The 12,299-nt window shown below is 35.5% G+C and overlaps 1 protein-coding gene across 7 annotated transcripts in view; it reads left to right on the top strand.

Annotated features, from left to right (window-relative positions):
- RALGAPA1 (Ral GTPase activating protein catalytic subunit alpha 1) overlaps window positions 1–12,299 on the top strand; it is a 129,097-nt gene that overhangs the window by 43,991 nt on the left and 72,807 nt on the right. For all 7 annotated transcript variants that reach the window (XM_058026909.1, XM_058026907.1, XM_058026905.1 and 4 more), the window contains 5 exons: window positions 1,478–1,645; window positions 4,951–5,075; window positions 7,174–7,390; window positions 8,557–8,733; window positions 11,979–12,131. In XM_058026909.1, the coding sequence (XP_057882892.1) occupies window positions 1,478–1,645; window positions 4,951–5,075; window positions 7,174–7,390; window positions 8,557–8,733; window positions 11,979–12,131 (840 nt within the window). The remainder of the gene's footprint in view (window positions 1–1,477; window positions 1,646–4,950; window positions 5,076–7,173; window positions 7,391–8,556; window positions 8,734–11,978; window positions 12,132–12,299) is intronic.

Here is a 12,299-nt window from a genome sequence, read left to right as displayed (position 1 = left end):
AGGGGGCCTAAATTTTTTCTGTTATTGAATAAATTCACCATTGCAGTCCTGAAGTTAAATCATCTAGATAGAACAACAAGGTAAGTCTGTTTGTTGTGGCAAATAACTCTTGCTGGTACTCATTTAAGCTATTTACTGTTATGCCTGAATTTGAAAGCATCTCTACCACTTTTTAAGTACTAGGTAATAAAAAATTAATCTAGGGAATAGAGGATTCCATCAAAAAGAAACCAACAGAAAATTGAGTAAACTGGTTTTACCTTGCTCTTTTAGTGCTTATCTCATAAAAGGACCGGAAGGGATAGCAGTTAGTTTACTCGTCTGTAGAGGATATTTACTCTTGCCTACAGTGATAATTTGATAGTATATAGTATTCCTATAACATAGTAGGAAATCTGAAGAGATGCATGAAGGTTCTTTATTTTTGTGGATGATATGAAATGAGCTGAAGATACTTCTGTGCAATTCCTAGGTGATCCATGTTGGAACTGCAGGTTTCATTACAGTTAACTGATTTTTACTGACACTAACATATTAAGAGTCTCAACAGAAACAAGGAATCACTAATTTAAATGGTAATAACAAATTCTGATATTTTCATAAACAAAAGTGGGTTTACTCTAATGTTTGCTGTTGTGAGGCTGCAGGATGTTTTTTGGTATCAGAGTACTTAATTCTGTAATACTCATAAATGTTACATTGCTGGAGTAAAACTGGAAGAAGAGCAGGAGGTAAGCCTTCATTAGGTATTTAGTTTCGTATTTTGAAGATGAGAGACAAAACATTCTTCTGGGGGAAAAGGGTATAACTTTAAATTTTCCGTTGTGTATAGTTATCCTTTTTGTATAGGGCCAGCTCTTCCTTGTAATTTAAAAGCTGTACAGTCCTTAGATGTAAACTGTCAAAATACTTATAATTGTGTTATAGTATTCTTTTGGAAATCACAGTAATTTATATATATACACGTATACATATATACGTATTTTAATTAATGATTTGCCACTTCAACAGACAAATTTTCCAAAAAACATCCTTGTTATCTTTGGAATTGCCCAATTTTCTGAAGATGTAAATTCCACAAAGGGAATATTGCTGTTGAGCTAATTTGTATTCCAATAACCATTTCCTGAACAAGCTAGCTGGAATAATATTGGCTGAATTATTGAACTTATTGGCACAGCTCTAGCTTTAACTGTATTTCCAAATGTTCCATGACCTCACTGTTTGTTCTCATGCATGTTAACATTTAAAACTGTGTTCTGATGGTCTAACTCATTTATATTACATTCTGTACTGGATATTATGTCCGTGCATTTTTAACACTCTAGTATTGGAAAAAGTATTTATGTTGTACCTAAGAAAACAAGGTTCTGATTTTTTCTGGCTTTTAAAGTCACATCATTAGGATGTAGTGGTGAATATATATTGTCTCTATATGTAAATTTTTGTGCATGTTACATATACTTTTTTCCTACAGACATTGATGATGCTCAAATTCTTCCACGTCCGCCTCGAGTAAGACATTTTTCTCAGAGTGAGGATGCTCCAAGTGAAGTTTTTGGTGCATTGAATGAAGAACAGCCTCTGCCACGAAGCAGCAGCACCTCTGACATCCTGGAACCATTTGCAGTTGAACGAGCCAAAGGTGCAGTTCCTGTCATTGACAGTTCATCCCATCATGCTCCAAGCTTACAGAATTCCACTGAGACCTCTTCAATACATAGATCCACTGAAAGCCATATCACTGATACAAATAGCAGAGAGTCCTCCTTGGAAGTTGGGGATAGTATTTATGACCATCTTTGTCATTTAATAGGGCCGGTAGAATTTGCAAACACTGCCTTTGAACAAAGCCAGTATGTTGACCTTGAAGGTGAAGATGATCTCCTTTCCTCTCTGAGAGAATATCTTATTAAAGAAAAAGAAGAACTTTGCGGTAACTTTGAGATAGATAAATCTGAGACTTCCGCTCATGAAGTTGATACGTCAGTAAGTAGGAACGATAGATTACCACTGGACGGATTAGAAAATAGAGATCAAACTGCTCAATGCACAACTAGCAACACTGTTGCAGAAAGAGCCAATAACACAGAGCTGCTACTAGAACAAAACCCAAGTGGCTTTATAAGTAATATTGCCCCTACTCAAGTAGACTTTTTTACAAGAAATCAAGCACTCAATAAAGCCAGACAGTTAGATATTGATAAACAATATGAAAGTGTATTTGATCATGGGTCAAGTAGTCCTAGCAGCAAAGAAGGGAAGAGATATCTGTACAGGCAAGCAGCCACTGAAACTGATGTAGATTTAGTTGTGGAAGCACCGGTAGCTGAAAAGCATAAAAGTGCCCCGTGTAATGAAAAAGCGACCAACTCGCGTATTGTCCATGCAAAGAAAATTCTTACTAAAGAATTGCCTCACATCACAGGCACAAGCAAACTGGCACCAGCTAAAAGAAGTATATCTGAAACTGTAACTCATAGGGCCAAAATCATGAAAATAACAACTAAAAAAAGAAACAGCGTTCATGTTACTTTTAGGCCATCTACAGAATCGGTTCAGTTTTACAATCCTCTTGAGAACAAAGAGGCTGCTTGGAAAGCAAGACTTCGTAAACTCGGTGGCTTCAGTAGTAGCAGTAGTGGTAGCAGCAACAGCAATACCAGTGCAAGCAGTAGCTCATCAGCTGCAACAGAGCTGGTTAGACCTGGAATATATAGGCATCTAGATGCAGTCAATACTGCTTCAGCTGGCAGCAAGCAAGTTAAGGAATCTGCAGAAACTCAAGCAGCTGTTTTGCAGAAAGAAGGTCTTGCCGTTAGTCAGTTCCAAGGTCGTAGTGCCTTTAGAGCACCAGGTCAGGAGTCGGCACAACAGCAGGGCTCCCTGGGTGGTGTTTATAAAACTGTTGTACATGCTCTTTCGAAGCCGAAGGCAAATGTTTCCCCACAGAGGCAGAACAGAATGCCAGCAGAGGCTCCACTGAGGGATCTGTACAGTCATGTAATGGGCTATTTTGGAAGGAAAGCTGCAGGTGAGCACTAACAGTGTGCAGAGCGCAAAAGGAGAAAGGCAGTACCAGTTTGGCTTAATGCAACTGAAGCAAGCTCTGATAAGCAATCAAAAGGCTTTGGGATGATCACTGCTTTCCCTGTTTGGTTATGCATGCGCCTATAGCCAGCTGATTTTTCTCCCAGCATAAGTTACATTTACATACTTTAAATTACTAATTTTTCTTTTCAAAATATTTAGTTGAACCTCTTTTCTGCTGAAGATCATCAGATTAGGGAAGAGGAAGAGACAGTAAATGACCTAATAAAGGATTAAGCCTTGAGACTTCTGAATTTTTATCTACATTGCAGAGCCTTCAAATTAAGCCTACTGAAGGATTGGCAATGCATATTTTATCAGAATGTGTTATTCCACTCTGAGTGTACTTTTTTTGCCAGAAGGACCTGGCTCCCAACCAACTAGGTTGAACTAATTGCTGGTTCATTTAGTGTGTTTTCTTCTTCCTCCTCATCCTCTTCCTCCTTTTCCTCCTCCAAAACAAAGCCAAAATGAGCCCCTCAAATTTACATTTGGAAGTAATTTTAGATAGTTTTTTAAAAATAGTCCAAAATAGCAATCTGCTGTTACTGGAATGATTTCATTACAACAGTTCTCTGAATCTAATCATAAGGTTTTGTTTGAGTCTGTTTCAAAACATGTCATAGGCCTTCCTATATTCATTCATCCAAATGGCTGCAATTAAATCTTGGCAACATCTTCCATTACTTTCTTTTTTTCTTGGAATCCTGGATGTTCGTGAAGGTCTTGTGATGGTCTTTCGCCTGCTAACTACGAGACCTCTGTGGACTGATCAAAAAAGAAGGCTGTGACTCTAATATACATTGTCTTAGTGCACATAACCGTAAATGATCAATAAATTAACTTTCAGCAGTAATGCAGGTTTTCTTTTTTCCCCATTGTTATGCTGGCATGATTAACAGAGGATTCTGCAATGCATCCTGCATCAAGATGTTAATGCCACCTGAGGGCAGTCTCTGTAAGCACAGCACCTGAGAGCGGTACTGTCACAGGTCTCACAAAAATGATTTGCTGCTCTTCAGAAATTAGACTTCTGAACCAGACATATTTAGGAAGCATCAATTTTAGAAGTACCTGTTATTTAAAATCCAACATTTAACAGAAACTTATTGTTAGAATAAACTGCACTGTTGTCTCATGAAAGATGACACTGAGGGAAAAATTTGTATAAAGAGAACATGAACTGGAATAACTTGAAGATTTTAAAGGCTAGTATCATAAAGTCAGGTGTAACAGCCACACTAAATATGAACAGTATAGTTATATCAAAAAATATAACACTGATAAAGGAGTGAACTTCATTAATTGCTCATAACCATTGATCATCTAGAGTTAGAAGTTTCATTCCATGCACCAGCATGTAATTATATTGTGTAACATTTTGTTTGCACTATTCATACTAACTGTATACACTGCCACATTGCCATGTGTCATTTGTATGTATTACAACCTAGTTTACTTTTTTCCACTACATTGCTTTTCATTAGGAATGCAATGAAGAAGGAGCTTGAAGAAATCACATAATTTTTTTAGAATTTGTTACTTACTTGTGATATGGAGGAAGAACATATGCTTTATCCTTAAAACAAGCATTAACAACTTCGAGTAGTGCTTACCTATAAGCTTCCTGCTCTTAAAGGTGGAATTGGAAATCAACTAACCCCTGCTTAGTGGGAAGAAGAAGCCGTACTAATTCTGAGAGTAGAATCTGCTTTAAAAGAGGAACATTGTTAAAATGCATGTTTGGCAATTTTGATTTTTAAATTTCTGTTAACCAGCAGGTTTTTTCATTTGTTACATTTTGTTTTGAAAATGTCTTGGTGTGCTGTTTAGTATAAATGCTTGTTCGTTTGCTTTTAGCTAATAGAGAGGACATGAGTCAAAAGCTGCACCCTATTGATAGTGATATTGGCAGTAGCAATACAAATGTTCCTGACCTCATGGACGAATTTATAGCTGAGAGACTCCGCAGTGGTAATGCACTGGTAAGCCTTTAAACTTGCTACACTTCAATACTTAAGTCTCCATGTATGTGTGAACTTGTCAATGACATGATAAATCAGTTCACTGAAATGTATTTCTGTGGCTCTGATGAATCAGAATTAAGAATATTGCTTAATTATTTCTTGCCTTTGGCATAGATTCTTGCCATTTTATAGAATTTGTGTTTTCATATCTATTAAATCTTCATCGTGGAAGCAATGCAGAAGTCACTGTCAGATGAATAGTCTCATTGTATTAAACAGCCTTAATTGCACCTGCAAAGATGCCTGCCTGTACATGGACATTTTCAGAATACTAGTTTAAATGTACATTTGCATTCCTGCAGCATGGTATGTAATTAAGTAGCATGCTGTAGTTCAGTACTGTTCTCTACAGGTATAGTCAGTGCAACAGACTACAAAACTATGCAAATATATATTTTTTTCCTTTTTTTAAATTTCACTTCCAAGTATTGAAAAATTTCTCATAAGTAGTGCTCTTCTAATAAAATCAACTTTCCATTTGTCTTCTTCTTATACTTTTCCAAAAGCATCATGTTGTTTGGAATGGCATTCATAATATGAAGTTTAAATCAATTTAACATTTAGAATTTCTGGTTACTGTTGAATGCTTACAACTGATTTGAAGAGATAAGTGATTTTTAAGTAGTAACAAAAGGGAAAATACTAAAAAAAGTTGCAAATTAAGAACAGAATGGGTAACAATTTAAAGATAGTGTTTCAAAATTATTTAGTTCCTTTTGCTTTAAAGTTTTCAAGGTGATTTGAAGACATGCTTCTGTAAGACATACTCCTATAGAAAATTGTCATTAGAGAAGTTGGTCATAATAAGGGACAGAAGAAGATTCTTCAAAATTATTAAAATTGTTTATTTATCATCATATTTTATAAATGGCAAGAAAGGATCTACAGAGTTTGTCCATATGTATCCTTTTTTTCTCTTTTGAAATGAACACATGTTTATGAAACTTGATTGTTGGCACAAAGTATTCTTGTTAGTAAGGCTTGAGTTACACAACAAAATGCTAACTTGTAGTCTACAAAAAAGGTAACTTAGTCTGAAAATTAATAAACAGGAAATCATCACAACTGGTTCCAGAAGAGAGAAAGGGAGGGATTACTCTTTTTTTGGAGAATTGATACTTTCCTCAGGTAGCAGAAAAGAGCTGAGAGAAAGTTTGAGTAAATACTGAGACTACCACAACTACTGCTCATTTTTTTCAATTAGCACACAACAGACATGCCTCCTTAAAACAGTACCAACTTACTAAGGTTAGTTTTAGATTGCTTTATCTATTGAATACTAAAACCATATCATGAAAAGCTCATTAGTCTGAAATTAGTAGTAGAGTAGTAAAAGAATGCAGAACTGACTGGGCCTGATATAAAAGGGAGGCATCTTTAGTCTCATAATGCATACACATTTCAAGGTGTTTCATAAAATGGCATTTCTACTTTGATATCTCTTCCCTCTCAAGCAAACAGTGCCCTCTGTGGAAAAAAAAGCCTTAAAGAAAGACTTCAAATAGACCACCACCTTACTTAAAAATGAGCAAATTTGCATGCCTTACTTGTTATGTGTGGTCCTTTGTGTTCCAAACCAGTACTGAAGTAGTGTTTTAATCATAAGAAGATCAATGCATTAATTAGTCAATTAATTTGCTCCTTCTATAAATTAAGTTTTTGATTATAGTATGGTGGCCTATAGGCCATTGGGTCTGAAACCAAGGTTAACAAGTTTTCTTAAGTCATTTAGATGTAATATACTTTTTAACTATTTATCTCTCTCACGTCTTACCTACCATGTAGCCCATGCTACTCTGAGTCCTAGACTTTTACAATGTGCGTCCAAAAATCCACTGTGCAAATAAACTTTGTATTTATGAAATTCTGTGACTGCAGGGGTTCTCATTTGGGGGTTTGGAAAGTCTTGGTATTTAGAATGATGGCAATTTCTGGTTTAGATACTTAAGAACTGTTTGTTACATTCTGATTTCACCAAACGTGGGATTGCTTTTTCCATTTTATGTAAATAAGCCATCCAAGTTTGCAAGATAATTTATGTATCTTCAATGTTTAGAATGTGACAAGAAGAGGAAGCAGCCCTGGCAGCCTGGAAGTTCCTAAGGACCTTCCTGATATATTGAACAAGCAGAACCAAATGCGTCCCGTGGATGACCCAGGCGTGCCTTCCGAGTGGACGTCGCCTGCCAGCGCGGGCAGCAGCGACCTCATCAGCTCCGACAGCCACTCCGACTCCTTCAGCGCCTTCCAGTATGAGAGCCGCAAATTTGAAAGCAAGTACATTTTTCCAAAAGTAATAGCACTTTTGGTTAATGTAGTGCAAATTTCCTTTGTTTCATCTGTTGTTTTATTTTTTTTCCCCCAGATAAGGTTGTATGCCAGCAGTTTTCTGTCAAGAGAGATTATTTTGGTTTTCCATTGAAATCATTAACAAGTTAATGGAACAAGGAAGGTTCTTACAAGAGGCTATTGTTTTTTTAGTATACCAAAACAAAAGAGCACTGGAGTACTACTATGCAAAGAGGAGAACATAATGGAACAGAAGTTAGAAAGAAATATTGTCATCTCTGTGGAGCGTATCTATCTGTTTTGCACAAAATATAAAAATTAAAGCTTATTTATCTTGGAAATTGTTTTAATTCTTTTGGAAGTGATTACATAAAAGTTGAAGAAAGGCTTAGGATATTTTTACAGTGGTCTTTGTGTAGCTGTAGATTAATCAAGATATTAAGTGTAATATCATGGTACAATTAGTGTGCTTTGTTAAAATCAATGTGCTTTGTTTAATAACATAATGCTTTTCATTAATTTTATTTATATATTCCCACTCTTGTTTAAAGGAAGGGGTCATTATGGCCGCTAGGAATTATGACATCATGTGTTATATAAGATAAAAATAATATTTACATAGTAGAATTTTTGGAAGAAATTACAATTTTTATATATTTCTCTATTATGCAAATAGTCATGGCATTTGAACCTACATTTTGGCCTGACAGTTTTTTCATTGATGTTGAGGATAACATTTGTTCGTGTCATTTGCTGTAAACTTTTTAGTTTGAAGGTAGTGCTTTCACAACAAACTTGAATATTTCTTTCAGTTTGTAAATTTTACAAATAAATTTCTTAATGTATGATTGCATTATTTTTGTGTTATTCAGATGTAGATGCACTTACAACAACTAAGCAGAATACAGATGCTCAACAAGAATGTCTTCTGCAGACATCAAGTCATGGATTTATGACAGGAAGGGGAATATTCATAATAGTCAATACTTTCTGCTGTTGTATTTTATTTAAATTTTGCAACAGGGTGCTAGTAGCATAGAAGATGCACATTCAAGGTTTCTGTTTAGTTTGGCAGTCCTGGGCCTCTGGGGTTTTTTCATATTAGTGGTATTTTTATGCTGTAAGTTAATGCAATGCTTTTCTCATACAGATTTCAGCTTTGGCACTGAGGCAGGGACGCCAGCTTCTACTGACGTTGATGCAATTTCGGGACAGCAACAAAGTGCTGAGGAACAAGAAGTGGCCAGTCTAACTACACTCCACATAGATTCAGAAACAAGTAGTCTCAATCAGCAACCATTGTCTGCCGAAGCTGCAACTATTACTGGTAAAGTAGATTTTTTAAAAAAAAGTATTTATTTCAGAAATTTTTCACCCATCCTGAAGAATGCATCTTCCATTTTCTGCCAAGAATCTATATTCTATTTAAGATTATTCCCTTATTTCAATTATTTTTGATTGCTATTGAAAAGTAATATGTGAAATAACATAAGTGGAAAACCTTTGTCTGACTTAGTTATCCATGGTCCTAAATGTATTTTAACCCTTCATGAGAAAATCTATACAATTACCAAGGAGAAACTCTTACATCATAATGTATGCTAGATCTCTTACAAATGTCCTTCTATTACTGGTAGTTGAATAATTAATTTCATGAATTGTTTTTGCTTTGGAAGATTTTCACAGTGCTCCTTCAAACCAGTGTATCATATTGAAGTATCTTGGGATTCTTAATATCTCTTTATATTGTGAAACTCTTTATGTTGTGAAACTGAGAGGTTTTATTATGCAAAATGTTACTTATTTGGCCATGTAACATCACTTTGCATTTGTATAACTGAAAAGTGATACAGTTAACCAAAATTGAATGGACTCCTGTGTGAAAGAGAGAATGCTTCTCTATGAGGATGATCTGAAAGAATGATCTCTTACCAGATTTTGTACATGAGGAGTAAAGATGCCCATAGTCATTTTCATACTCCTTGTTTCATAGCTGTTATATGCTACCATTCCTGTTACAACCCTAGTTGTAACAAGCAACAAGTTGCAACAGTTATCTATATTTCTATGAAAGCTTATACCTAAATATTGTGTCTTGTTCTCTGTTAGAAATCAAACCCTGCATTTTCAGAGATATGGAAAGACATCTTTACTTCCTCTGCCATAACTTTTTAAAAGTGCCCTTCTGCTAATGGTATTAGCTTTCATGGACATTGTTGTTCAGCTTGTTCCACAGTGTTCAGCTTGACTTGTGTTCTCTTCATTTTTCTATTTGCTGTGTGCTTGTTGAAAGTCCTTGCTGTAGATCTGTTCTTTTTCTGTTTGTTTGTATGTTTTTATATGTTAATAACTTCATTACTGTTTAATATTTTTGTCCAAGTGTGCACTATAATTGAATTGAGAAGATTGCAATTAGTGACTGAGTTGTCTATTGAGAGATTCTGTGGTTAACTCTTCTTGCTTGAACCACTGTTTTAGAGAGGCAGCTCTTGTGTGTCACATGCATTTAGCTGGGTTTCCTGAGGAAACAATACTTGTGCGATTGTTTCGTCTATCTGATTGTTCCATGCACTCAACAATATTGCAGCCTATTGTCTAATTTTTGCTAAATTGACATATAAGAAAACAAAAGGATGTTATTTTCTTTGATGTTTTATGAAAGATAGGCAGTTATCTAGTGAAAATTGCATATATGCAGACTCTCATGATGGAAGCTGCAATGTGAATTTCACTATATTAGAAGCCAGCAAATCAATGCAGAAACTCAATCTCAAAACACACTTATGATAAACAACTTTTCAGTGGTTCTGCTGATCAGAAAACTATTCTTCCTAAATCTGAAGGGTTTTGGAAGGATAATTTGGTTTTGATATATGAGCATTACATCATATTCTAAGTAAATGATAAATTTGACTATTGTCTGCTGTTTACTAGTCCTAGAACAAGTTGTACCTGTGGAAGTCTCAGTCAAGGTTGGATCCGCGTATGCTGGAGTATCTTTTAATGACAGACTCCTGTAGTTCTGCAAATTTTCCATAATTGTTTCTGTCCATTCTCTTCCATCATATGAAGATCTCTTTCCCTCTTTCCTCTGCTCCCTGCCTTCCTGCCTGCTCTTTCCATCTCATTCACTTTCTTTCCCTCTCTATCCCACTCTCACTCTATTTCTCTCATCCTCATGACTCTTTCTTGCTCCTTTTCTGAACTACTTTCATCTGTCCCCAGCTAATGAGCAGGATGGAAATGAAGTAAGAAAATACTTCTTTGAACATCTTTGAAGGGTGTATTTTAGTTTATCTCTGTAAGCATGTGGAAAACTGTTGGTCAGTAGCAAGTCGCACAAGACAGCAGTCTGTGTGGGAAGCAGTAGTGTCCCTCTATCCTGCATAGAGGTTTTGATTGAAATTGATAGTAAAAGCTTCATTGTCTTAGCCATTTAAAGGAGATAGAGACCTTTGCAGATTAACAGCATAATAAAGATTGTTTTCTGCAATTTCTATTCTGACAACAGCGATAACATTTTCTGTCAAGTTCTTTAAATAATTTGTTCTCTTTATAAGAAAGAACACTTTCTCAAATGAGAAATGTTCTTCAATTATGCTCACGATAATTTGGGAAAATTACTATTTAAAAGACTCATTTTTCAACTGCTATCCCTACAGTTCACTTTATCACTAATACTGAACTTTACACATAATATTTTTGTGTCCCTGTTACATTTATCTGACAATTAAAATTAATAGGAATTCTTTTCCTATTAATTTCACATGTGCTGATGTGTAGAAAAGTTTTGTGAATATTTCATTCTCTTTTTGTCTGTCGTGTGACTGTTCTGGCTAAACTCAGCTATTTATAAGGATCTTTAGACAAATTCAGGATGTAAAACATAAGATAGTACAGAAGAAAAATACAACTACTTACTGCTTCTCCAGAGATCACACAGTGGAGACCACATAATTGTCTAGAGAGGTTGCTCAGAGACTTATCACAGAAAAATGCCTTTGTAGCACTGTCATTCAGACGCTTGTTATTTCCTGTTTTACAGGAAATACCACCCCTCTATCTATACAGGACTTTCCCATCCTATGGATTTTCTCAGTTCAATCAGTAGATAAACACTGAAGATTATCAGTTACTGATTTTTTATTTATATATTAACTTGCATGGCTTTATCACCCTGGAAAAACACTTGTTTCAGGAAAATTTTTGCTTAAACTTTCTCTAGAGAGAAATTCAGGTGAGGGAAAAGTGATGAGAAATTTAGCTGGTTCGAAACATTGAAAGTGCTGCAAAACAACCACATTTAGAATTATGTGGACCGAAAATAGAGGTCTGCTAATCCACTTACCTGTCTCATTTTGATGTTCATCTTTCAGTTTTTCTGCATGTACTTCATTTTCTTTCAGAACACCACTCACAGGGAGATCTGCTTACTGTTTTAGATCTTTTCTTGACCCAATTTGATACATAAAAGCAGCTCAGTTTTCTGTTAATGCTGTATTTAGACAACATTTCATAGCTCAAGAAAATAGAAAACGCTTTTAAGGTAACTGTTAAAAATTACATTTGCAGGCTCTGAAAGTGCTTCTCCAATCCAATCTGCTCTTGGATCCCGATCACAGACACCCTCTCCTGCCACTCTGCATGCAGATCATATTGAGCAGAAGGATCTGCAGCTGGATGAGAAGCTCCACCACTCTGTTTTACAGACGCCAGATGACCTAGGCAATATCTGGAATAGAAAATACAAACTTGTTCTTTCTTTCTTTTTTCTTTCTAGTGCAATGTAGTGAAGTAGCTGATATCACATGAGTTGTAAACAGTCCTGTACAAGGCTATTTCATCTACACTTCAAAAATATTTAATTACAGTGATTGCTTTTAAAAGTAAACA

This window comes from Melospiza georgiana, chromosome 6, assembly GCF_028018845.1.
Source record: "Melospiza georgiana isolate bMelGeo1 chromosome 6, bMelGeo1.pri, whole genome shotgun sequence".
NCBI classification, from domain to species: domain Eukaryota; kingdom Metazoa; phylum Chordata; class Aves; order Passeriformes; family Passerellidae; genus Melospiza; species Melospiza georgiana.
The sequence above is the reverse complement of the archived record's forward strand: the minus strand, read 5'-3'. Positions and strand labels throughout refer to the sequence as shown.